This window comes from Rhinopithecus bieti, unplaced genomic scaffold, assembly GCF_001698545.2.
Source record: "Rhinopithecus bieti isolate Rb0 unplaced genomic scaffold, ASM169854v2 scaffold_13689, whole genome shotgun sequence".
Classification (NCBI taxonomy): Eukaryota; Metazoa; Chordata; class Mammalia; order Primates; family Cercopithecidae; genus Rhinopithecus; species Rhinopithecus bieti.
In genome coordinates this window covers 292549-320314 of record NW_016808044.1, presented here as the reverse complement: position 1 = coordinate 320314, position 27766 = coordinate 292549, and the positions used below count along the sequence as shown (strand labels likewise).

The 27766-nt window shown below is 35.6% G+C and overlaps 1 protein-coding gene across 1 annotated transcript in view; it reads left to right on the top strand.

The window, feature by feature from the left end:
• The window catches only part of ADAM2 (ADAM metallopeptidase domain 2), a 103626-nt gene that overhangs the window by 56674 nt on the left and 19186 nt on the right, over positions 1-27766 (top strand). Inside the window, exons 10-14 of the mRNA XM_017885343.1 lie at positions 10067-10203; positions 17810-17993; positions 20169-20267; positions 20377-20572; positions 25894-25999. Coding sequence (XP_017740832.1) covers positions 10067-10203; positions 17810-17993; positions 20169-20267; positions 20377-20572; positions 25894-25999 — 722 coding nt within the window. The remainder of the gene's footprint in view (positions 1-10066; positions 10204-17809; positions 17994-20168; positions 20268-20376; positions 20573-25893; positions 26000-27766) is intronic.

Genomic DNA, 27766 nt, shown 5'->3' with positions numbered 1-27766 from the left:
AAAAAAAAAAAAAAAGGAAAGAAAGAAAGCATGCTACATGAATTAGTATACAGTTATGCATTTTCATAGTTAACTTTTATGTATATTAAAATTTGCATTGTTTTAAGCGTCTTCGTCACTGTTGCTGATAGAAATGTTTAAACTATAAGAAGTGCTCATTGAATTCACTACATATAAAAATTTTTCAATTTCCTATCATTAGTTCATGATATCCTTTCTAGAAAGTTAAGGTAGTGAACTAGTTTACTTTTACTGTAAAGTGCTCTTCAAGTTTTCATAATCTTAATATTTAATAATTAACTTTGGCTAAAACTTAGATTTTGTATGTTTTCCTAATTATATAGCCAACATAATTATGAACCAGATTTAGATAAAACATTTGAAAGTATCAGTCGCCTTAAAATGCTTCATAGGGTATAAGTAAAGAATAAAACAGAACCAAATGTCCTAACTGACATTAATTATCTTAGAGAATGTTAGTGTATTCAAAACTGATACTTTTTGCTGTTATTTCATAATACTATCACTCTTCTAACAAACAGAACTTGCCTTTTTGTTGTGTGAGTGTACAATATCTACTGGAGTTTCACAGAGGCAATGAACAAATGAAGTGAAGCTAAGTGAAGCAATAAAGAGATGAATCAATTAAACGGAGATAAAAATAATTTCAACTTCTATTTTAGATTTAGGGCATACATGTACAAGTTTGTTACCTGGGTATATTGCAAGATGCTAAGGTTTCATATATGATTGATTCTATCACCCAGGTACCAAGCATAGTACCCACTAGTTAGTTTTTCAACCCTTCCTCCAACCCCGGGTAGTTCCTGGTTTCTCGTGTTACTATCTTCATGTCTAAGTGGACCCAATGTTTAGCTCCCACTTATGAGTGAGAACAGGCAGTATTTGGTTTTCTGTTCCTGAGTTAATTCACTTAGAATAATAGTCTCTAGCTGCATCCATGTTGCTGCAAAGGATATGATTTTTTTTACGGCTGCATAGTATTCCATGGTTTATATGTACTACATTTTCTTTATCCATTCCACCATTTATGGACACTTAGGTTGATTCCATGTCTTCGTTATCGTAAATAATGCTATGATAAACATGTAAGTGCCAGTGACTTTTTGGTAGAATGATTTTATTTTCTTTCTTTCTGTCTTTTTTTTATTTTTTTTTATTTTTTTATTTTTTATTTTTTTGAGATAAGAGTCTCTCTCTGTCACCCAGGCTGGAGTGCAATAGTGCTATCTCGGTTCACTACAACCTCCACCTCCCTAGGTTCAAGCAATTCTCCAGCCTCAGTCTCCCAAGTAGTTGGGATTACAGGCACTCACCACCAAGCCCAGCTAATTTTCGTATTTTTAGTAGAGACGGGGTTTCGCCATGTTGGCCAGGCTGGTCTCGAACTCCTGACCTCAGGTGATCCACCCACCTTGGCCTCCCAAAGTGTTGGGATTGATTTATTTTCTTTTGTATATATACCCAGTAGCAGTATTGCTGGATTGAATGGCAGTTCTGTTTTAAGTTATTTGAGAACTCTCCAAACTGCTCTCCACAGTTTCTGAACTAATTCCAGTTCCCCCTAACAGTGTATAAGCAGTCCGTTTTCTTCACAGCTTCATCAGAGTCTATTGTTTTTATATTGTAATAAGAGCCATTCTGACTGGTGTGAGATGGTGTTTCATTGAGTTTTGATTTGCATTTCTGTAATGATTAGCTGGTTAGCCATACACAGAAGAATAAAACTAGATGCCTTCCTTTCACCATATACAAAAATTAACTCAAGATGGATTAAATATTTAAATGTAACTCCTCAGACCATAAGAATTCTAGAGGAAGACCTAGGAAACACCATTCTGAACTTTGGCCTTGCCAAATAAAATATGACTAAGCCCTCAAAAACAATTGCAACAAAAGCAAAAATTTACAAGTGAGATGTAATTAAACAAAAGAGCTTCTGCACAACAAGAAATATCAACAGAGTAAACAGCCTACAGAAAGGGAGAAAACATGCACAAATTATATATCTAACAAAGGCCTAATATCCAGAATCTATAAGGTAGTGAAACAATTGAACAAGCAAAAAACAAATAACCCCATTAAAAAATGGACAAAAAACATGAACAGACACTTCTCAAAAGAAGATATACAAGTGGCCAACAACATATGAAGAAAATGCTCAACAAAAATTAATCTTCAATATTTATAAACAAGTTTGGAGAATGTGGCTTATACTTATGGTTAAGTGAGTTATCTGGTCTCAAATGCTGGAATTTGACTTATTTCATCACATGCCATAGTAAGAAATCATAAGACTCTCCCATGGAGAGTGCAAGGACTTCACTGATTAACAAAGAGGAGAGCAGAACTGATTTTCTCTACAGGGCAGGATTCCAGCATGGGCAACATAGTAAGAACTCATTTCTACAATAATTTTTAAAACTACAAATATTAGCCAGGCGTGGTGGAAGGCCCCTATAGTCCGAGCTGAGGTAGGAAAATCACTTGAGCCTAGGAGTTCAAGGCTGCAGGGAACCAGGATTTCACCACTGCACTCCAGCCTGGTCAACAGAGCAAGACCCCATCTCAACAATAACAACAAAATGTTTAAATTAAAGACAGGCTAGCTACCAGGAAGAAGAAAATGCCATAGGTTACTGGACAGTTTATGCCTCATGGGCAGAGAAGAATGGTCTCTCTAGTGACGACAATTGGAAGAAAGCTTTTCCAGTATTCTTTCTTATTCTCCACAGTTATTTTGCCTGCCCATTTCACTGGAAAAATCAGCGATAGCCAATGTCCACAGAAGTGAGATGTTGAAGAAAATAGTTGAAGTTCTGCCTTTTGATGTTTAAATTCCCACCACCCTTTCCACCCAATCCTGCAGGGCTGTAGATTGCAATTTAGAGTCTGTATCCTTCTGATGCTGCTCCTTCCTAAAAGTTTGTATGTGAAACCACAACACAAGTGGTTTTTGGTTGAGTACAAACAAAGAATAATCAGCATATGATTTTTCACTTAAAATTTTTTTTTTTCTTTTTTTTGAGACAGATCTTGCTTCTGTTGCTCAGGCTGGAGTGCAGTGGCACAATCTCGGCTCACTGCAACCTCTGCCTCCCAGGGTCAAGCGATTCTCCTGCCTCAGCCTCCTGAGTAGCTGGGACTACAGGTGCCCGGCACCATGCCTGGCTAAGTTTTTGTATTTTTAGTAGAGACGGGGTTTCACTATATTAGCCAGGATGGTCTCGATCTCCTGACCTTGTGATCCGCCCACCTCGGCCTCCCAAAGTGCTGGGATTACAGGCATGAGCCACTGTGCCTGAACTTAAAATATTTAATTGACAAACATCATATATATTCAAGGGGTACAATTAGACAATTATGTACCTTTAGATATAGTCATGTTAGGAGTCACTGTTTCAATATATGAATTTGGAGTGGGAGGGACACAATTTAGTCCATAGCAGTAGTCTTAAGGCAGGATGTTCTAGACGAAATAAAGAGGAATATGTAATTATGATGAACTTTTGAAGGGGAAGATAGCAATCATAATGTTGTATGCATCTAATTACATTGCTTCAAAATATATACTGCAAATGTGAGAGAATAAAGGAAAAAGAGATCCATAATCATATTTAAGAATGGAAAAAAACAACCTACCTCAGCAATATAATTTTTCATTTCATCAAAATATATATTTCTAAAATATTATACCAAAGAGCAACATAATACTAATGTTGTATTTACCAAAACAAATAATATGGTAAGAAATAAGGCAGTGTCAGTAAATATTAAATGATTGAAATCTTACAGAGAAAAGTGTCTGACAATTGTGGATTTAAATGAGAACCAAATAATAGAAATATCACTTAAAACATCTCAAAAGATTGGTAAATAAAATAATGAGATAACTCATTTTGAGCTAAGTGGCATTAAAAATACAGCATGTCTAAAATTATGGGATCCCAAAAAGGCAGAACTAAGAGGTAATGCATTTATAGCTTTAATGTATAAATAAAAATAAAGTTAGTTTGAATGTAGATTATCTAACTCCACCTCCAAAAAGCATATAGATGGTGAGTTAAGCTAAGAGACGCTAGAAAGTAGGAAATAAGTTTTTTGTTTTTTGTTTTTTGTTTTGAGACGGAGTCTTGCTCTGTCGACCAGGCTGGAGTGCAGTGGCCGGATCTCAGCTCACTGCAAGCTCCACCTCCCGGGTTCACGCCATTCTCCTGCCTCAGCCTCCCGAGCAGCTGGGACTACAGGCGCCCACCACCTCACCCGGCTAGTTTTTTTGTATTTTTTAGTAGAGACGGGGTTTCACCGTGTTAGCCAGGATGGTCTCGATCTCCTGACCTCGTGATCCGCCCGTCTCGGCCTCCCAAAGTGCTGGGATTACAGGCTTGAGCCACCGCGCCCGGCCGGAAATAAGTTTTAAGGATAATATTGGCTATCAATGAAATACAAAATATAATGAAGAAAATCATCAAAGTTCAAACTAATATTCTTGATATATACAATTTATAACAACCTACCAAAACAGGTATCTTATTTCAAAAAAACTTAAAAAACAAATTATCCAAATATTAGTTGAATAAAGGGACATGTATTGTACATATAAGATGGCATATCCTCAACCAATTAATGGCAATAAATATGGATAAAATTTTATGAATAATACATTTTCTCAAGTAAATAGAAAAGTAAATCTGAATCACCATTGAACCATTGGCATAGTTGAGTCTATAATTAAAACACTTTCCTCCAAAACAAACAAAAAATCTAGGCCCACATGATTTCCATAAAATTGGTTGCAAAATATTTAATGCTTGTAGTAAGTTACTTTAGATAATACAAAAGGAGGGGCTAATTCTCACCTTGTTTTATGATTTGAGATTTATGTTAACAAAAAGAATTCTGCAATATATCAAAATGGATGACATGGTGAATACATAGAAATTATTCTAGGGATACAAGATGAATTTTATATTTGAAAATCAATCATAATCTACTTTATTAAAAATATATACAGAAAGATACATTTGTTAAATTTAGAACCTACTCATGACAAAAAAAAAAGAAAGACTGAATACTCTCAGCAAACTTAATGTAAAAAGAGACACCTTCAAGAAATATTTGCCCATTCTAAGATCATGAAGCTATTCTATCCTCTAACACAAGCCTGATTGATTTGCCTTTCAATTGTAGATGTATAACCCACATTTAAAAAATGTGTTTGGTGTAAAATAGGGGACAGAATCAGTTAGCTCACATTGGATAGGTAATTGCTTCATAACAACTTATTTAAAAGGTTAGTTTTCCTCCAAAGAAATACAGTTGTGCCTTTGTTATAGAGATCAACTCGCCATATTGCTGGCCTCTTTCTGGAATCTTTTATGACCATTGGTGTTTTTGTATGTCCTTTCACCAACACCATGTTGTCATAAGGACTCCACCTTAATACTGAAACATCGAAAATGGTAGTGTAAACCCTACTAGTCTGTTATTCTTCAAGACTGTTTCAGGTATTCCAAGCCCTCTGCATTTCCATTTTAAAATCAGCTTGTCAATTTCAACAAAACTGTTTGATTGTTATTGCTTTTTATGGAAACTTTAGATCAATTTCAGGGAGATTAGTATCAACAATATCGAGGCATTTTATCCTTCAAATGCGTAAACATATTGTGGAATATCCATATCCTGTAGTGCACTACACAGAAATTAAAAGAAGTACAGTTACACTCAAAATTAAAGAATTTCCAAAACTATATTTTAGAAAAACTAGCCAGAAATAAAATAATAAATACTTAATGGTGCCATTTTTATGAAGCTAAAGTGCAAGTAAAGATAAACCACTGTAGTGAGATCAAAATAAAGATTATATTTTATGGGGAGGTAATGCCTGGAAACTTGCTGAAAAGAACCTCCTGAGTGATGAAAGTATTTTGTATCTAGTACAAAGTAGTAGTTATATAGGTTCATGTGACACACACATGCGCACACACGAGTACACACATGCACTTTCCCAATACATGTGTATATATGTGTTTTCACATAAGTATACATAAATTATATGTATATGAATGTGTATAATGTGTATAGAAATACACATAATATATATACACACACATGTATATGAAACTGTATCAAAACCAAAACATTATTTAAAAGGTATGAAAGCACCATGCAAAACAAGCTTTTAAATAATTCCAAAGGACAATAATCAAAAGAGATAAAAATGTTTTAATTTCAACTGTAAAAGACAAAGATCATTAGATTGCATTTTCTCTACAAGTTTCAAACCCATTTGTAAAACCACAGAAATTTTAACCCCTAAAGGGTAAGAGACAGACCAAAAATAACAACCATAGGTCAATTTATGTGTCAATATTAATATAAAGCAGCAAAATATTCTTTAAATAGAAATCCATATGTATTTGGTTTCTATTACTTAAGATGAAGCAAAATCTTAGTAGCATTATATAATGATCCTGAACATATAGTAGGTATATACTAAAAATCTACTGAAATAGAGTGCAAACAGTGAAAAGCTTTGAATATAGGCAAAAGAGATTATTGAGTGTTCTTTCAATGCTATTCTGGGCTTGACTTTCAATTGACTGGGCTGTTTGCAATTATTTGGTGGCAGAGGTTAATGTGCAGATTTTTGTCTGGTAGAGATGCAAATAATTTCTCTCTGGTGGATCAGATAACCCACATATTATTTATTATTCTCTAAAACACTAATCAGTTTTTTATCTAAAACCTACAACTCTATCCTAACATGTTTATTAATACACTCCTAGCTTCTCAAATGCTCTTTGATATGGTTTGGCTGTGTCCCCACCCAAATCCATCTTGAATTGTAGCTCCTGTAATTCCCATGTGTCATGGGAGGGAACCAGTGAGAGGTAATTGAATCATGGGGGTGAGTCTTTCCCGTGCTGTTCTTGTGATAGTGAATAAGTCTCATGAAACCTGATGCTTTTATAAAGGGGAGATCCCATGCACACGTTCTCTGGCCTGCCACCTTGTAAGATGTGCCTTTACTCTTCCTTCCTCTTCCACCATGATTATGATGCTTCCCCAGCCATGTGAAACCGTGAAACTGTGAGTCCATTAAACCTCTTTTTCTTTATGAATTACCTAGTCTTGGGTATGTCTTTACTAGCAGCATGAGAGCAGACTAATATACTCTTTGAATTGGTGTGAACATCTTACCAGATCCTTGACTAAATAATGAGTTGAACAAAACATAACATGTGTTCATTAAAGAAAAAAAAAAGGCATAGATAGAATGTTGATACATAAAATTAGAGACAAGAGTGTTTTTTAAAAAAAACTTCTATGGAAGGCACATTATAGAGAATACTCACATGTTATGTGAAAAAACAAGTCTCAACAAATCCCCACCTGTTTACAAATTTCTCAGTCTGGTGATTGGCATATAAGAAGCCTAATAAATGCTTGTTGCTGTTATTATTTGAAAACTATGGTTCTAAACAGGTATATTCACCAAAAGAAGATTGTCTGCTTTGTTGAAATTTTTTGTCCCTAAATATACATTTTTTAAAATTCAGTGTTAAATATAGTTTTGCTTTATTGTCACTTGGCTTTCAAATTAAAGATAATAATAACAAGGGCCTGTAGGAAATTCTCTTACTGCTTTCCATATCTTTAAAAAACTTTTTATGCTAGTCTGGACTGAACTGTGTCCCCCCTGAATTCATCCTTAACCTCCAATGTGACTATATTCAGAGACAGGACCTGAAAAGAGGTAATCAAGGTTAAATAGGTCATGGTGGAGGGGGCGGGAGGTGGGGCTCTAATTCAATAGGACTGCTATCCATAGAATAGGAGGAAGAGACACCAGAGATAAGGCTCTCCATGTGCACATAGAGGAAAGGCCAGCAAGAAGGCACTCTAATACAAGCCAAAAAGTTCTCAGCAGATGCCAACCAACCCTGCCAGCACCCTGATCTTTGACTTCTAGAACTGTGAAATTCCACAGAACTGCATGGAAATAAATTTCTCTTGATTAAACCATCAAGTCTTCTTTGGCATATTGTTACGGCAGGCCAAACTGATTAAGAGAAATCCAAAGTGAGATGATCACAAACAAAATGTGAAGAAACGTCATCTCAAATGTACAACCATGTCTTTGATCCTATAATGATCAAAGACACTTGAAAGTGTCTCTGAAAGGAAATACAATAAATGGAAAGATCCAAATATATGTACTAGTAAGAATACAGGGAAGGCAAGAGCAACTGAACATGAAGGAAAAAAGAACCCTGCTTTTATATAAATGCCTAAAGTGAAATCATTGAATGTTGTTGTCTCCATCTTAGTGAATTATAAGAGATGACAGGAAACAGGAGAAAAAGAGAAAAGTATAAAGATGCATTTATTGGTCAATAAGCCTTTTCTATAATATCTCAAAAACAAGGTGGTTTAAAATGACAGTACCAGTATTAATATACTACTACAGTATTTAGCCTTTCGAAATTTAGCTGAATCCTTCAATTTTTTCCCTGTAGAATCATTCTCTCTCCTTTTCTCCCTTCTTCTCCTTCTTCTTTTCCATCTCCTTTTCATTCCTTTCTTCTTTCTCCTCCTTGTCCTCCTCCTTCTTCTTCTTCCTAACGCTGTCTCTCTGAAAGCAGATGAAATATTAAAATGTGGAAATTTGATAAATGGAGTATTTATCCATGTCATGCAAAATGTAGAGCCTTTGCAGTACCTTCATGCAAGTATTAAAGAACTTTAATTGGTACCAAGTGTTGATGGAGGGAAGGGAGTCATTTTGTCAGAGTCACAGACAGAAGGTAGACCTCCCATTGAGGGTTCAAAGGGACATAAGCATCATTGCAATGATGTAATAAATACTTCAGTTTCATTCACATCTCGTTCTCTTCTCTCTATTAGAATTAATCAAGACAAAACTTGAGGGCAAAGCATGCCTCTGACATAATCTATGTGTGTCATCTTTTTGGGGTAGAGGGCAAGGGAGAAAATGATGGAAAATTGACTTACAGAGGCAAACAGAAGAAACCAAAATGTATACCTAGAAACCTATTATGAAGTATATTCATCAAAATGTTATTAGATATATTTGAAGGGGTAGCAGGATATGTGGATTTTTCCCAAAATTCATGTTATAGTGTGATCAAAATGCACTATAATAAACATCTTACTCTTACAAAAGAGAAATTATAAAGGTATTTTAATTTTCCCAATAAAATTGAAACAACTGAAAAGTCAGAATTCTTATTATCAGTCATTATTACCATAATATTAATTAATTCAATGGGTTAACTCATGAGTTTATAAATACATGTATGAAATGGTTATATAAAATATTATCTTTGAAGAATCAACTTTTAATTTTAATTTTATTATGGGTACACCGTAGTTATATGTTTTTATTGGGGAGATGTGATGTTTTGGTACAGGCATACAATGTGTAATGATTAAATTAGGATAATTGGAATATCCATCGCCTCAAGCCTTTATCGTTTCTTTGTGTTAGGAACATTCCAATTCCACTCAGATATTTCAACACATACAGTAAGTGTTGTTAACTGAAGTAACACTATTGTCCTAGAAATACTAGACCTTATTCTATTTAATTGTGTTTTTCTACCGTTAAACCATCTCACCTTTACCCCCGCCTTGTACTACCCTTCCAGCCTCTAGTAATGACCAAATTTCATAATTTGACGCTATGTTTTTCTATGCATTTATCTTTAAATATTATCTTTTGTGAATATAAATATGACTGTAATTGTTGTTAGACATAACTAACAAATTCCTGGGGCAATATTTTTTTCTTTGTCTGAGACCACCAAATGAGTCATCCATTTACATACTAGTAAAACCTCAGATTTTATTTTTCATAATTTTCTTATATTTATAATGAATTAGGCCAACATGGATGCCACTTTTGGGGATAACAGATGCCCCTATTCCATTTGATCATGTGACTCTTTAATAATTGTATTGTTCTCCAAGTAAACAAAATAATCTCCCAAAACGTGTACATCTATTTTTTTCTTCTCAGCACCCCAGAACCATAAGTCTGGAATCTCTTGCAGTTATTTTAGCTCAATTGTTGAGCCTTAGTATGGGGATCACTTATGATGACATTAACCAATGCCAGTGCTCAGGAGCTGTCTGCATTATGAATCCAGAAGCAATGTAAGATTTCTGACTTATACTTTACATATATAGTTTAATGTAATTTTAATGTATTTAGTTGAAGAAAGTTTAAGTTGTTAAAATAAATAATAATGGCTATCAGCTGTGACCGAGGACTCCAGGACCAAAATGTGTATTCCAACTCCCATGATGCATATTTATCTCAATGTCACTTGTAATTAAATGTCACACTGGCTTTCTCACATGCGATCGATCACTACATTTATCAATGTTTTTACTTGTATAATTTTACAATTTGATTCATGATTTGATAAGCCAAATGCAAGCTTGAGATCACTACACAAAACGTATTTATTAGTGTGAACTTGTCTGCATGACGGTCCTTCACTCTGCCTTGGTTCAGCCTGAAGTCTCAGCATCTGTTGATTTCAGAGATGCTGCCATTCAGCTTTTTCTCTGTCATGAGAGAAAGTCTTTTGCAGTATTCTAATCAGGCCTTAACGATCTAGTGATTTTTTCTTTTCTTTTTTTTTTTTTTTTTTTTTTGCTGATATCAACAGTATTCTTATAGTACATTATGAATTTTTGTAGAAATAGGATCAAATAGCCAGAGGATTTAAGGAAACCAGGCAGTAACTGGAGCCAGCCTCTTGTCTTTCTGATGGATATTCTTGGAGGCATTCTTTGTTTCTCAAATGTGTTAGAGAATCAAGCCTCATCGCCTGCAGCAGGAAACATCTCACTGTCTTCATTCCCTCACTCCTGCTCCCTAAAATATTTGTGCTTAAGTTCTTGTCTCAGGCTCCTATTTTTTGGGGTGGCAGGGGTGGGGAACCTGCCCTAAAATAGTTACCCCAGAATGACTTTAGAAAACAAACCTTTATGAAAGGATTGTCATGATCTGATACATGATCTGAAAGGGCACCTTTGGCAAAAGATAATGTGAAAAGTGCACTGCAGCAGGTCCAGGCTGTGGTGCCAGATGCCTTGTCTTTGGTTCTTGTGATTATTTCAATACAATGATACTAAGGATATTCCTGGTAGATTACGTACATGTGGAGTCTCTGGCAAGTATCAGTAGGAGATTTGCAGTGCAGACCTATAGTTCTGCTATAGCTTCCGATGGGCTACTGGGCTCTTGTAGCCTTGAGCATGTATCCAGGAAATAGTAAGTTGCTATGTTATTGAAGTTCACTGTGTTTATCATAAATGGGGTGTTTTAGAGCCACAAAGAATATTTATAAGCTCAATCTATCTGATGACCAAAATGGTAAATCTGGGAGCTGGTTAGAGGAGGTCCAGATAGTACAAGTAAATAAGGGAACAGGGATCCCAGATCCTCATGTCACCTACATCTATTTCACCAATATTTCTCAGTCACTACACACTAATAGCCTCGTAGGGATTTTCTAAAACTGATTGATGGAGGGAAAAAACAAACAAATCTCAGTCTATTTTCAATATGTTAGTTGAAGTGTTTTTTAAAAGTCAATTTCATATAGAGTCCTATTAGATTTAGACCTAAAGACTGTGAGGATGGTAAATGTCTCCATGCTGGCATATTTGCAAACAATATGTCGGGTTTTCCACCTTGTATGAGAGAAGTGTCAGAGATTGGCATCTACACAGATTCCTATGTTGTGGAAAATAACTTGAATACTTGGTCAATGATCTAGATGCTGTAAAACTGGACATTTAAGGACAAGAAAGTGTGGGGAAGAAGTATGTGGATTTATTTAGAATGGGCACAACACATTCAGATGTTTATTTTCAAGTTCCACCAGAAAAGTGTTTACTTCAAAAGAAGCATTCAAGGACCGGGTCTTTGACATCTATGATGGTCAACCAGCCTTTTTCCTAGCACACCATAAAAGAAGTCTTAAAATGAAAGGCATGCACTCCTTCTTTAGGAGCAAACTTCAGCCACTTTAGTGAAACACCAGATTCCTGACCAACTAGGGAAAATTTTGTAAATATTCTGTACATTTTTCTGTGGGCCCAGCAGAAAGAAGTCGTTATTGCCATCTCAATAATACATGCTGACATTGACTTTTCCTCCTCCTCTCTTTCTTCATCCTTACACCCTTATTCCTGCTTCCTAGAATCACCTCCCACATAAAATTCCTACAATCAAGTTCATGCTTTAGAGTGTTTTCTCATGGCCAATCCAAACAAAGACAGATGACATTTATATCGTTTGTATTAATAATGTTAAGTATTATTTATTAAACTTTTATTTATCTCGACCACAATATAGTTGTTTACATTGATGATAATGATATATTTCTCATCATGTTGATTATAATGATTGCAATAGTTGTGATGGTAAAAAAAATGATGGGAAAGATAAGAAAATCACAAATATAAGAAGTTCTTTGGGCTCTCCACATCCTCGTGCTTAATGTCAAAATATTCTCTGTTCAATTTTGAAACAGGCAATTTTGTTAGGATGCCTGATGAGTTATTGCCATCATGGTTGGAGCTCGTTCCTTAGTTTTTTTTTTTCCTTTGGAAATAGGTTTCTTATTGTTTTTCTAGTTGCACCATGTTTATAAGACTATGAAATTTGCAATTGTTTGTGACAAGTTTATAGAAATGATTTTGATTAACTTTTATTGAGCTTGTATCCTGAAGCCTTGCTACACTAACATATTCATTCTGGAACTTCTAATTTAGTCTCATGAGAATTGTATTCATATGTAATTATATATTATAAATACATCTTCCTTTTTGATCTTTATATTTTTAAAACGTCTGTATCTTGCCTTATCGCAGTGCTTTGGGCCCTGAGTATTATTTAAAACTGAAGTTTGATGTGTGGCTGTTTTTGCTTCACTCTGATTTAAGGGCAAGACTTGTAACTTTTCACCAATAAATACATTAACCGAAGGTTTTACAGAGAGACTTGTAATCAGATTGAGAAAGCTTTATAACCCTCATTTATCAGAGTTTTCATTATGAATATATTTTATCAAATATTGAGATGCTCATGTGTTTCTTCTACTTTATTCTGTTGACACACTGAAATATATTTTATTCATTTTTAGTTGTTTAAATAATCTTGCTTTTCTGGGATAAACTGCATCGAGGAATGATGAATTATCCTTTTAATGTATTAATCCTTTGTGTAGCTGGATTTTCCCCCCTAATATTGGCAAAGTATATTTGCCTGTATATTAATGAGTGACACAGATCTTTAGTAGTAATTCTCTTGCAATTCCTTTGACTGGTTTTAGTATCACAGTTACATTGGTTTCATATAACTTTCTAAAAGAGATTTTGTACTATTGGTATTATTTCTTTCTAAATTGTTTTATAGCATGTATCATTGGAGCTGTCTGGACCTGGATAACTCTTTTGGAAAGGTGTTTAATTGGTCATTTTGAGATATAGGGCTATTTAGATTTTGGTTAGTTTCCTTCTTCTAATAAATGATTTGTTTCCTCAAAATTGATTAATTTTCATAAAATTTTCATAGCCTTCATTTATTTTCCTCTAAAAGTCAATGGGATAATTTGTGATATGCCATCTTTTATCTCAGATACTGATCATTTGAGTTTCTTTCTTTTTATAATCACTCTAACTTAGATTTTATCAAATTAACTAATTTTTTTCAAAGAACCATATTTTAATCATATTGACTCTTTCCCATGGCCTATCTACTTTGTTTTCCTTTATTTCTACTTAGTTTGTGGTAAATTTTTGCATCCTTTTTTCTAAATTTTTAATGTAAAATTCAAATAACTGATTTTAAACCTCCCTTCTTTTTGTGCAAACCCTTTAAAGCTCTGCATTTCTAATCACAAGTTCCTAGAACTTGACCTTCAATTACACATCACACATTTTTAATATTTTGTGTTTCGTTTCCAGTTAGTTGAAATATTTCCAAGTTTTTTGTTGTTCTTTGTCTTGCTATTTTAGATGTAGGTTAGTTGATTTTCAAATATTTGTGGATTTCCTAAATATCTTTTTGTTATCTGATTTAATATCTGCTGTGGTCCAAAAATATACTTTCTAGATGTCTATCTTTTGCATTTCATGAGACTTATTTAATAATTGTGTTTATTTTTGTCTTTCTTTGTTTTCCATTTTTTCAAATTGATTCTTTCCATCATGTACAACAGAGTGTGAGAGAATGTGGTGAGGTGTTATTTTTCTGTTTTCAGTTAGTAATTAAGATGCCTGTAGTAATCCCTTCAAAATTATAATTAAATATAGGTTATATTAATGTTCTTCCTAGCAAATGGTACTTCCTTTTTAAAAATACAAAATATTAGACACATGTTTTGATGTTTTGATTATGAATTAAGGAAAAAGATGCTCCATGTTTTTATTTTCTATTGTATTGTCACTAGAATATTTCATTCTTTTGCAAATACTTTGTAATTTTGTAGTGAGAAAATGAATGGTTGAAATGTGGTTGATAAAGAAATATTTTGATTGAAATCTACATTGGGATTAAATTTGTATTTAGATTTTGCTGCAAGTTACAGAAAACACAAAGGAATAATGGCTACAATCAAAGAAAAGTTTATTTTGAGAAATTACCTTTCTATTAATTGTGTGATATTTCACAGTATAATTTCATGCTGTATTTCTACACAGTGGCTTCCATTCCCAAAATAATCTCATATCCCTAATGGAAGTTTTAATTACAACAATTAATCAAATTTAAGGTGACCAATAGGATAAAGGAGCTTACAAAAACATGTCTATCTCATTACCTCCTAGAACTTGAACTTATGGCTCGTCTTAGGTCAATCAATTGACTTCTATATATGTTCACTCATTTATTAAAAACTGAGAAGTTTAGGCATTGTACAATGAAGTCATGCATTCAACTAACAACCAGAGGCTCTATTATCAAGAAAAAAATGAGAGAATAGAGAATGAAAACATCCAGCAAATCTCTATAAAGATTCAAGCTGCAAAACAAGTACTCTAATCGGAGGCAATTCTGCTTGATATTTTACTTTCTAATGACAATGTTAATTTCATTACCAGAAAGTGTATATTCCATAAACCAGTTCACACATGGTAAACGTATCTTTCAATGCCTGGGTCTCAGTAATATTAAATTTCTATCAGTTTTTTTTTATATGGTTTCTTGTATTTAGATAGTAATCATTGAATTCTTGGCAATTTATAACTCCATTATTTAAGGTTGATGGAACTGAAGGGGATGTTCAACCAGGTTGTGATCACAAAACAAGTCATACTAACACTGTTAGTTTGTTCGAAAATTCTAAATTTATTCGAGGTCTTCATGTGAATAACAGTTTCCCTTGAAAATCCAAATGACTGGAGTTTGATACCATCAAGTTTATTACCTTAAAACTCATCACATTCCTTTTAACAATGTCTTCCATCAAAATATAGATCCTTGTGATTATAATCTTTTTAAACATTGTTAATACTACTTAGAATAATCAAAATTGTAACAAAATTAAACTTAATCTATTATTTATAGCAAGTGATTTCAATAGTACACACCTTTAAAAGAAATAGCAGGCCGGGCGTGGTGGCTCAAGCCTGTAATCCCAGCACTTTGGGAGGCCGAGACGGGCGGATCACGGGGTCAGGAGATCGAGACCATGCTGGCTAACACGGTGAAACCCCGTCTCTACTAAAAAAATACAAAAAACTAGCCGGGCGTGGTGGCGGGCGCCTGTAGTCCCAGCTACTCGGGAGGCTGAGGCAGGAGAATGGCGTAAACCCGGGAGGCGGAGCTTGCAGTGAGCTGAGATCTGGCCACTGCACTCCAGCCTGGGCGACAGAGCGAGACTCCGTCTCAAAAAAAAAAAAAAAAAGAACTAGCAGAAGATAGTTATTGAATGATTGAATTAGTAACATTCAGTTTTTGGTAAACATTCTGAAGTAACACAAATGTCAGTAAGGGGAATAAAGGGTAGTAAGGAAGCGGTATTTTTAAAGTGTGCTTGGAAATATCTGTTTGCATAAATGTTGTAGAGACATGTGAAATGAATGAAAGGGAACCATGCACGGATACTAAGGAATCATTTTCCAGGCAGAGGAAATAGTTGAATATTTGATGGAGGGGACAGTAAGAGATCCACCTATTTGAGTAGAGTGAGTTGAGGTTGATTAGGAGAAGGACCTCTGATGAGTTGGTGAATACATCACACTGATTTTACTGATTTTGCTCTGAATGATTGAGAAACTATAGGTGAATTTAAATATGGAATTAATATAAAATTGCCACTTTTTTAGGAAACATAATTGATTGTGTTTTGAGGAAAAAATGCAAAGGGCAAGAATTGAAGCATATGGTGAGCTAGTAGGCTATCACATTAATCTGTAACGAGAGACCGGAAAGTCTGTGAGTAGATAGTTGTTATGGGGAACACATATTGAATATATAGAGTAGAGAGATTTGACAAAATTTCTTGGCAGATAAGGGGTTTGTGAGAAATATAAGATAACCTCAAGGTTTCTGTCCTGAGCAACTAGGCAGTTGGAGTTTCCCTGTAGTGAATTTGAAAATATTAGGAGTACAAACTATGCATAGGCACAGTTTTTAGTACTTTACATGTATAATACTCTCACAACTTTACGAGATAAATAATACATTTATCTTCATGTTGAAAGGAGGAAACTAAAATGCATATAATTTTAAAATTTTTTACAAGGACAAACAACCTGTAAATGGCAAAACCAAGATTTTAACTCATTTGTTTTGATGGGCCACAGAGTCCACATTCTGAAACACTGTGTTATACTTTGTGAGGGGTGGTTTTGGGGAGAACAATCAAGAGTATAGGGAATTTATATTTAAGGTGCCAATAAAATACACTTAAGAAGAAACACTGAATAAAGCATCAGACTCTGGACTCGAGTTCAGGTGACAGCGCTAGAGAAACAAGTATCAGAGCTATTGGGCATAGACGCTATTTACAACTATAGACATGGATACAATAACCTATGAATAAATATAGATTTCTTAAAAAAAGAAAAGCCTGGGCCGGGTGCCTTGGCTCACGCCTGTAATCCGAAAACTTCAGGAGACCTAGGTGGGCAGATCACGAGGTCAGGAGTTCTAGACCAGCCTGGCCAACATGGTGAAACCCCATCTCTTCTAAAAAAAAAAAATACAAAAAATAGTAGGGCATAGTGACTTGCGCCTCTAATCCCACTTATTCAGGAGGCTGAGGCAGGAGAATTGCTTGAACTGGGGAGATGGAGGTTGCAGTGAGCGGAGATCGTGCCATTGCACTCCAGCCTGGGTGACAGAGCAAGACTCCGTCTCAAAAAAAAAAAAAAAAAAGGAAATCCTATTTTCTTTATTAATGCAGGGGTGTCCCAGCACTTAGAAGTAATAAAAAGAAAGAGCACGAATGAAACAGCAATTGGGGCACTTTGGAAAATAGGAGCTTAAACAAGAGAGAACAGTGTCATGAATAAGTGTCATAGGAGAGCCAATAAAACTTTATGGATTAGTAATTTACTTCCACTAAAAGATTTACTCCTTGCACAGTTGACTTCTCATGCACAGAGACTGAAAGCTTTGACACTCACAGACTTGGGAATTTGGTCTGTTGTGTAATGCTATTATATAGGTTTATTCTAAGGGTAGGTAGTTTACGGAAACCCTTACATTAAAATTTGAGGTTTGATGTGTCTTTAGTCATTTCAGTGGTGTGAAGATCTTCAGTAACTGCAGCATTGAAGACTTTGCACATTTTATTTCAAAGCAGAAGTCCCAGTGTCTTCATAATCAGCCTCGCTTAGATCCTTTTTTCAAACAGCAAGCAGTGTGTGGTAATGCAAAGCTGGAAGCAGGAGAGGAGTGTGACTGTGGGACCAAACAGGTTGGTACTAATTTGGGAGGCTATGAACTGAAATTGCAGCAAAAATTACTTGTTAATTCAAGTGTGAAACTGCCGTTTTCCTTAATTTATCAAGCTAAATTTTCTGCAAATGATTCAGGAGGCTGTGTAGGTGTTATAACAACCAATGAGTGCACTTATATTATTGGTATAGTGGTTCAGTGCTTTGTAGATCTACGTGGATTTGTATGAATATACAGGTAATTTTCCTTTATTTATTCCAGCTTTCTTGAGGTATAGCTGACAATTTAAAATTGTATATATTTAAGTTATATAACTTGATGATTGAGTATACGAGTACATTTTGAAATGCCCACTAAAATCTAGATAGCTAGCATATCTGTAATCTCACCATAGCATTTTATTTTTTCCTTTTCTTTTGCTTTTTAAAAATTTTCCTTTCTGGCGAGAACACTCAGAATCTACCTTCTTAGCAAAGTTCAAGTATATGATACAATATTGTTAACTGTAGTCATGTTTGACCTCCAGAACGTGTTCATCTTGCATAATTGAAACTTTATACCCCTTGACCGTCATCTCCGTTTTCCCCTCCCTGAAGTCCCTGGCAAGCACCATTCTAATCTCTCATATAAGAAATTTTCAAGGCCACTAATTTCACAACTGAGTTGATGTAGGTTCAATCTCTTCCTCTTCAGTATAGACTTTCCTAGTTTTTAAGCCTGAAATTGAAACCTAGTATTTAACCTAAATTCCTTTGTTGTTCATAAAGAGATATTTTAAAGCTTTCACTATGGAGCAAGAAAACCTAGGGAGCACATTTGTGGTTTTGGAATATTTTAATCCGGGTCAATATTTAAGTCAAAAAGATTTGTAACATACATAATTAAGAACAGCTAGTTTTCCCAAACCACAGAAATCTTAGATAAAGCACCTGGTTGAAGGGAGATGAGGAGAGCAGAGACAAAGGGAATGAAATGAGGGAGAGGAGATATTGAAACTCACAGTGAATAGTACAGGCTCAAAAGGATCACAGACTAAGTAGACTTCATTGTGCCCTACAGTAGTCACTCATGTAGCCCTCCAACCAGAAAAGTATGTTTATAGATCCTGAGATATGTGATATGCTTTTAAAAAATTGTTCCTCATCACCCACTTGTTTTTGCTTGGTTGGGTTTGAATGGAAACATCTTGAAACTTTCTTCTTCAATTTGACAGTCATGTATCTAAGCTCTCTAAATGTTATATAATTGAGGCTTAAATCACTAAGATATAACTTTCCCCTCTAGAATTATAGTAGATAGCAATGACAGTGACAATTCTTAGACAGAATAGCTGTGAAAAATACTGACTACTCTGTGCTTCGAGTAAGTATCTTGCTATAACTCATATGAAGACTACTAAATCCATGATTTATTTTTGTGTGATTTATCAAATTTCTTTTCCAGTTTATCCTATTTTAAATTTCTGGGTATTTTAAAATGTGTGTGTGTGAGAGAGAGAAAGAGAGAGAGAGAGAGAGTGTGTGTGTGTGTGTGTGTGTGTGTGTGTGTGTGTGTGTGTGAGAATGTATTGTCTTTTAGCCTTCTTATCTATTGCTTTTACTAACTTTAGTAATAGAAGTTTTAAAAGCATATTCACTGGGCATAGATGAACTAAAGCATAAAACAAGGCATAATAAGATATGAGTGAATGATGTAAAGGTGACAACTTCATTATTCTCAAAATAATATCATTTTCCAGACCTTAGAGAATTAAAAATGAAATAAATCAACAATATACCATAAAATGCAGAAACTTGTTAAAATGTTAGATTCAGAAGGCTCTAATAAGTAGTCACTACAATAGAATTTTTAAAGTATAACTTCTGTTTATTTTACGTCTTGTATTTAACTATCTCTATCTACAAGAGCCAGCTCATCTCAGTAACTTGACTATGGCAGACTCCAGGGCTTCAGAGAATCCTTTTATCAGTGTAACCAAACCTATTCTAGCAATATGAGCAACATATGGTCTGACAATTAGTAGGTAATTAATAAATGTCTGTTAAGTAAATGAGTAAGTGGTTTTATTTTTCTGTTTGCAAACATGTAAGTTAAGCATCTATGTGTATGTTATATAACATGTTGTCATTATGAATATGTCTACAATATGAATACAAGTAGGAAAATACTTCAGATCATTTGATTCGCCTTACAGAATTGTTTCCTTATTGGAGCCAAATGCTGTGATACTGCCACATGTCGATTTAAAGCCGGTTCAGATTGTGCTGAAGGACCATGCTGTGAAAATTGTCTAGTAAGAGCTTTTTGAACTATTTCAGTATTACCTACATAAGTAGTTATCATTATTATACTTCTGTATTCTCATTTTGCTTAATTCAATATCATTTACCTCACCCCTTCAGTTTATGTCACAAGAAAGAATATGTAGGCCTTCCTTTGAAGAATGCGACCTTCCTGAATATTGCAATGGAACATCTGCGTCATGTCCAGAAAACCACTTTATTCAGACTGGGCATCCATGTGGACCGAATCAATGGGTCTGTATAGATGGAGTTTGTATGAGTGGGGATAAACAATGTATGGACACATTTGGCGGAGGTATTTATTATCATTTCATTTCTCATATATGTGTTTTTTCTGGAAACTGAACAGAAATAGATGCTGATACATGACTGTGATTTTTAAAATGTCACATTTAGTTTAAATATTCTAAAGAATTATAGAAAGAGAAGAATATGGCCAGGTGTGGTGGCTCACGCGTGTAATCCCAGCACTTTGGGAGACCGAGGTGGGCAGATCACCCGAGGTCAGGTGTTGGAGACCAGCCTGGCCAACATGACGAAACCCCATCTCTACTAAAAATACAAAAATTAGCCGTGTTTGGTGGCACACGCCTGTAATCCCAGCTACTCAGTAGGCTGAGGTTGCAGTGAGCTGAGATCATGCCACTGCACTCCAGCCTGAGAAAAAGAGTGAGACTCCACCTCAAAAAAAAAAAAAAAAAAAAAAAAAAAAACTGCCAGAAAAAAATCAGTAAAATATCAGTAGCTAGAAATTAAAAATTAATTTAATTAAAAGTGAAATCATTATGTTGTTAATGACTTTCATCAAAATAATAGAGGGAAAGATTTAAAGTCTATGGGACTTCTGAGTTCAAGAAGGAAGAAAGTAGACTGAACACAAACTATGCTTTTACTTCATATTCACCATTTTTTTGGTAAATATAGAATAAATAATATGACTATAGACAGTAAAATAATTATAAGTTGTCATATAAATGCAGTTTAAACCACATATGTAGGCACACACATTCAGGTGCACAAAATCACCTGTGGAAACAATAAGGAAGTTTCATGAAAATCCAGGGACTCTGAAGTTATTGAGGCGTGATGTGCACTGACGTTAAAAACAAAAAAGAAAACCGTGGTGCAAACCATATACAAAATTGTTGGCTAAATAATATGGAAACAGCAACAATGCCAACAGTATTTCATCCCTATATCAGAAAAAATATTGACAGAGGAAATATTTAGGATGTTCATAGAAACAGATAGGTGGGGCACCTTTATTCTCAACTGGAACAAGTCGCAAGTCTAACTCTGATTTCTGTGTAAAAAGGGATTGCAAGGCACTTATCAATAACCAAAATGAACATACAATTAGGAATGACTGTTAGTTTGAAGAAAAACAAAACAAAGATGCAAAGAAAGAAACTTACAAAATGAAAACGTGTTCTCCTGGGAAAATGGGTAATTTGGTACCACAATGTGGATGATTTTCAGATTAAAGAAGGAAAATAGAGACAGAAAGGCAGAGAGAAAGAAGAGAGAGTGAAAGAAAAACTTTTTTATTACTGATTTAATTTCCTCAATCATTGTTGGTGTATTTCAATTTTCTATTTTTTCATAATTTAATATTTGTAGGTTGGATGCGTCCAGGAATTTATCTATTTTTCTGTTATCAAATTTGTTGGCATATAGTTGTTCTATTTATATGTGTCTCCTATAATTCTTTATATCACAAGATATCATTGTAGTATCAGTGGTAATGTTTTCTGTTTCATTTCAGATTTTATTTATTTGAGTCTTCTCTCTCCATTATACGGACCCAGAGTGCTTCCTAAGGAGCACTCTACATCCGCATTATTAGTGGCTGCCAATAGTCTTTCAGATTTCTTTTAATGCCTTAGCTATATGTTTTCTACCCTATGCCAAAAGTATCTCTGTGAGAAGACAGATTCAAACTTCAAGCAGTTTATAAGACAGCCTTAGCTTTCGCTTCCTGCTTGTGCAGGACCTAAACACCATGGAGTTAGGAATGACTAGAAAACTCTGTTCTCAGAACTATTCTAGGTATGTGTGCAGCTACTTTTTTAAAATAATTTTTTAAAATTTTTTGGAGCCGGAGTCTTGCTCTGTTGTTCAGGCTGGAGTGCAGCGGCACAATCTTGGCTCACTGCAACCCTCACCTCCCAGGTTCCAGTGATTCTCCTGCCTCAGCCTCCTGAATAGCTGGGATTAGAGGTGCACACCACCATATCTGGCTAATTTTTGTATTTTTAGTAGAAACAGGGTTTCATCATGTTGGCCAGGATGGCCTCAAACTCCTGAACTCAGGTGATCTGCCTCCCTCGGCCTCCCTAAGTACTGGGATTACACGCTTGAGCCACCGTGCCTGGCCTGTGTGCAGCTTTTTAGATCCAGTTACATTGTTACCAAGCAATGAGTTCACTTCCAGATGTGCATAGAGGACAATACTAATAGCATCAGCTTCCAAGAAAAGAGAAAGCTTTATTGTGAGGTCCACCAGCAAGGAGACAAAAGGCAATGCTCAAATCTGTTTCCTTAAGCTAGCATCTGGGGGCAGGTTATATAGGCAGATGGTAACTATGAGACAGTTGAGAAAGGCTCTGATTGGGTCATGCAAAGAGGTGGTGTCAGGTCCTCAGCTTTTAAATTTTTACTGTAACAAAACAGGACTCTCCTCCCTTCATTTTTTGGGGGAAGAGGGGAGTGAGGGTCTTGCCCAAACTGTAGTACAGTGATACAGTCATAGCTCACTTCAGCCTCCGACTCCCGAGCTCAAGTGATCCTTTGGCCTCAGCCTCCCAAGTAGCAGGGACGACAGACACATGTCACCATTCACTTTTTTTTTTTTTTTTTTTAGAGGTGAGGTCTTGCTGTGTTGCCCAAGTTGGTCTCAAACTTCTGGTCTCAAGTAATCCTCCTGTCTTGGCATCCCAAAGTGCTGGAATTATAGAAGTGAGCCACTGCATCCAACCGCTTGCTTCTTAATTTGGTCCATGCACCTAGATTTTAGTATTTCGGTTCTGCATGTGGTTGACTTCAGTTCCAGCCTGCTCAGGTTCAGGTTATTTGATTGGCAACCTGGGAGTCGATGGCAACTGAAAAACAGCTAATCATTTTGTGACTGACAAATTTGAATCAGAGTGAACAATAGGTGTGAGTTATTCCGTTTCATATAGTCATCTAACTCTCCAGGAATTCCTTTAAAATTTCCATTGAGCTCTTGTTTGCCTCAACTGAAATCACAGCCTTAGGCACTGGTGATGTTGCTGGCAGATGTATATTATTTCAGTAATGCCTTTGTTGTCAGTGAACCAGTTCAGATTCTTTACTTCACTGCATAAAAGAATTTGAGAGCAAGTCCAAAGGGAAAGTAAGTAAAGAAGTTCACTGCAAAGCAAAGTAAACTCTGATAGCTGCGTCAGAGCAGGCTGCACAAGAATAAGAGGGTCAGTTGGCATTGAGGAACTTCCCTTTATTGGAGTCTAACATGATTATTCATAAAAGCGTGGGCATGGGCACTGTTGTTTAGAATGTCGTGAGGGGTCTCCTGAATGCACATGTGCTATTGCTGTACATGCTAGTACATACATCACATTTCTCATTAGCATTTTAATTCTCCACCCAGGGGTGCCTTTTTCACTATTATAATGAGCATAGGTCACTCCAAGGACACAAATCATGGGTTTCTGTGCTTGAACCAATTTGGGTGTTTTCCCTTATGTTCCTTTATCTCCTTGCTGCAGGATGTTCTGACCAGTATCCCAGGATGCAGTTTGTGCACTGTTGGGAGGTTTATTCTCGCCGTCTATTTTACAAATTTGTTCTCATTTAAGGGATGCCATGACCAACCTATCTAATTTACCTCACTCTGAAAGTCAAGATTTTTTTTTCTTCATTTTTTCTTTCACTTAACTGAGCTCCAAATCAAATCAAGTAGCCCCAGCCACCAAATAGAGATTTTTCCAGGGAATTGAAAGTTTAGATAAAATATTTTGGTAAGTTATTGACTGCCTCTGGGCATAGTGCTTTAACAGAGCTCCAACAGAGATGTGACGTCTTCATTAACTGTAAGCCTGCTGGCTTTCCTCTACCATGAGACACTGAGAACAAATGAGAATATGCCCAAGTTAAAACATCACTGACCCCTTTGTTTATCAATTCTATCAACCAGAACTACACCAGAGAAACAGAATTCTTTGGATATGTAATTCTGCACTCTCTCTTCCTCTCTGTAGGTAGATAGATATAGATATAGAGATATTTTATTGTATATAGAATTTTGAATGTATATCTATGTAAACAATTGGCTGATGAGATCATGGGGCTGGCTAGGCAAGCCTGAAATCTGTAGGGCAAGACAATTAAAAGGGCAGAATAGAAATGTTAAGCATAAATTGAAGTTTACAGGCAGAATTGTTTTCTTTTTCAGGGAAGCCTGCTCTAAAGGTCTTTCAACTATTAATAATTAAATCAGGTCCATCCAGATTATCTAGGATAATATTTCTTAAATAAAATAAGCTTATTTTAGACTTCATTACACCTACAAAATACCTACAGAGCAATGCCTAGATTAGTGTTTAATTGAATAATTTGGGACTATAGCCTAGCCAAGTTGACACATAAAATGTATCATCACACTGTCTTTCAGTAGTTTCTCTTGGATACCTAAAATTCATTTTGATCTGTAGATTTTGGCTTTATTTCTTTGTTTTGGCCTATTTTTTGTCTACCAGCAATGGTTTGCTACCCTAGCCAAGGTTAAAATTTTGGCCTCTTACCCATAACCAGCTTTGCAAATGACCTCTGGGACAAAATGAACTGTTACTTTTCAGTTCACTACAGCATCTGTGGGTTGCTGCTGAGATCTGAGTCTGTCCACTCTGTTAGTGAGACCTTACTCAGCCTCCCGAGTAGCTGGCACTACAGGTGCCCGCCACCACGCCCGGCTAATTTTTTTTTGTAGGTTTGGTAGAAATGGGGTTTCACCATGTTAGCCAGGCTGGTCTCGATCTCCTGACCTTGTGATCCACCCGCCTCGGCCTCCCAAAGTGCTGGGATTACAGGTGTAAGCCACCGTGCCTGGCCATGTAGGCTGGATCTTATGATAATTAAAATTATACAGATTATGCAGGTGGATTGGATGATGGGAGGGCAAATGAATCAATTGTGACTCCAATATATTTCTGATCTGAGGAAATTATGATGTAAAACATAAGATAATTGGTTAGTGGTTTCACTTGAAAAGACATTCATGCTAAAACTGATAATGGACAAAGAAGTCAATATGGGAAAAAAGTTTCCTACCTACTAATAGATATGATATGCATTTATAGACTTACTATGATTAGAGGCTAAACTGAATACAGTGGTTAACTCTGGAGTATGTCTAGGATATGTCTTTGGAAAGCATACCAGAGTCCTTTCAATTTTTAAACATTTCATTGAAGTGGTTTTGTGTGATCTTAAATCTAGTTTTTATTTTGATTGTTATAGTATGATCTTATTTTGTACAATGAATATGTTAAACCATTTCAGAATTTTAAGTGTATTTGTTATTTAATTTTAATTAATATAAGTTTGATATGACTAACCACATCTTTTTATTTCCAGAAGCAGAGTTTGGTCCTAGAGAATGTTATTCTTACCTTAATTCAAAGACTGATGTATCTGGAAACTGTGGTATAGGTGATTCAGGATACATACAGTGTGAAGCTGAGTATGTTTTCAGAAATCTGTCTTAGACCTTCTATTTATCACCTTATATTTGAAGATAACATCAAACAATTAAGTGTATATGTAAGCAAAATATCCCCTGAACATAAAGTAAGACCGTGTTTGTTCAAATCATAAATATCATAGACACATTTCTCCTTTCCTATACCCAAATTATCCCTTGTACTTTTCAACAAAGTGTTTAATTTTCATAAGGTACATTAATTACCCATCAGTAAACATTTTTATTATACATGCTATTATGTTAATTTTCCTTTTTTTTCTTTGAGACGGAGTCTCACTCTGTTGCCTAGGCTGGAGTGCAGTGACGCTATCACTTTAATTTTTACAAAGCATGACAATCCTCCTAGTAATGAAGTTAAAATACATGAATTAAGAAGCAAAGCATGTTTTTCTTTTTTCTTTTCTTTCTTTTTTTTTTTTTTTTTTATTTAAGGAGTCTCACTCTGTCACCCAGGCTGGAGTGCAGTGGCGTGATCTCGGCTCACTGCAAGCTCCGCCTCCCGGATTCACGCCATTCTCCTGCCTCAGCCTCTCGAGTAGCTGGGACTACACGCGCCCGCCACAACGCCCGGCTAATTTCTATGTATTTTCAGTAGAGACGGGGTTTCCCCGTGTTAGCCAGGATGGTCTGGATCTCCTGACCTCGTGATCCACTTGCCTTGGCTTCCCAAAGTGCTGGGATTACAGGCGTGAGCCACCGCTGCCGGCCAAAGCGTGGTTTTTAAGAATATGAGCTCTACAGCCAGACATTTTGGTTTTAAATCCTAACTCCACTCTTTACCTATTCGTGTGACCTCAGGCACGTATTTCAGTTATTTTTCATATGTAAAATATGAATATTAATAACATCACCAGTTTGGTGCCAGTGGGAAACATAAATGCTGTATGAAAAATACTTAGAGTGGTGACTGATACGTAGTATGTACTATATGAGTGCTAACTATTATCTGTTACTATTATTTTGTAAATTAGAACTAGAAGACCGGGCGGAGTGGCTCACCTGTAATCCCAGCACTTTGGGAAGCTGAGGCGGGTGGATCACCTGAGGTTAGGAGTTAAGAGACGAACCTGGCCAACATGGTGAAACCCCATCTCTACTAAAAATACAAAAATTAGCCGGGCATGATGGCGGGTGCCTCTAATCCCAGCTACTCAGGAGGCTAAGGCAGGAGAATCACTTGAATCTGGGAGGCAGAGGTTGCAGTGAGCCGAGATTGCGCCACTGCACTCCAGTCTGGGCGACAGAGCGAGACTCCACCTCAAAAATAAAAAATAAATAAATAAATTAGAACTAGAATGTTACTGATACCCATTCCTTTGTTGTAAAATTTTATGTTGATATTATTTCAAAAGTAAAGTAAAACTTCTGTAACAAATTTCTAGTTTTCATGAATAGTGCAAGGAATTCCCATATACGCTTTGCCTAGGTTTACAGGTTGTTTACATTTTTCCTACTGCTTTACCCTTCTGTTGTTCTAACTCTTCTCTCCTCTCTTCATAATTACGTTTCTGAACCGTTTGAGTGTAAGATGAAAACTGTGCTTGTTTATTCCTCAATATATCAGTGTGTTTATCTTGAAAATAAAGATATGTTCTTACATAACTTATTATAGCTATCAAACATGGTTCATACTGAAATTTCATTCATCGTTCTGAGTAATTTTAGGCTATTTTCCTTGTTCAGGAACAAACCCAGTGTCAGATATTTATATTTACTCATAATGTATTTTTAGAGTTCTTTCATTTG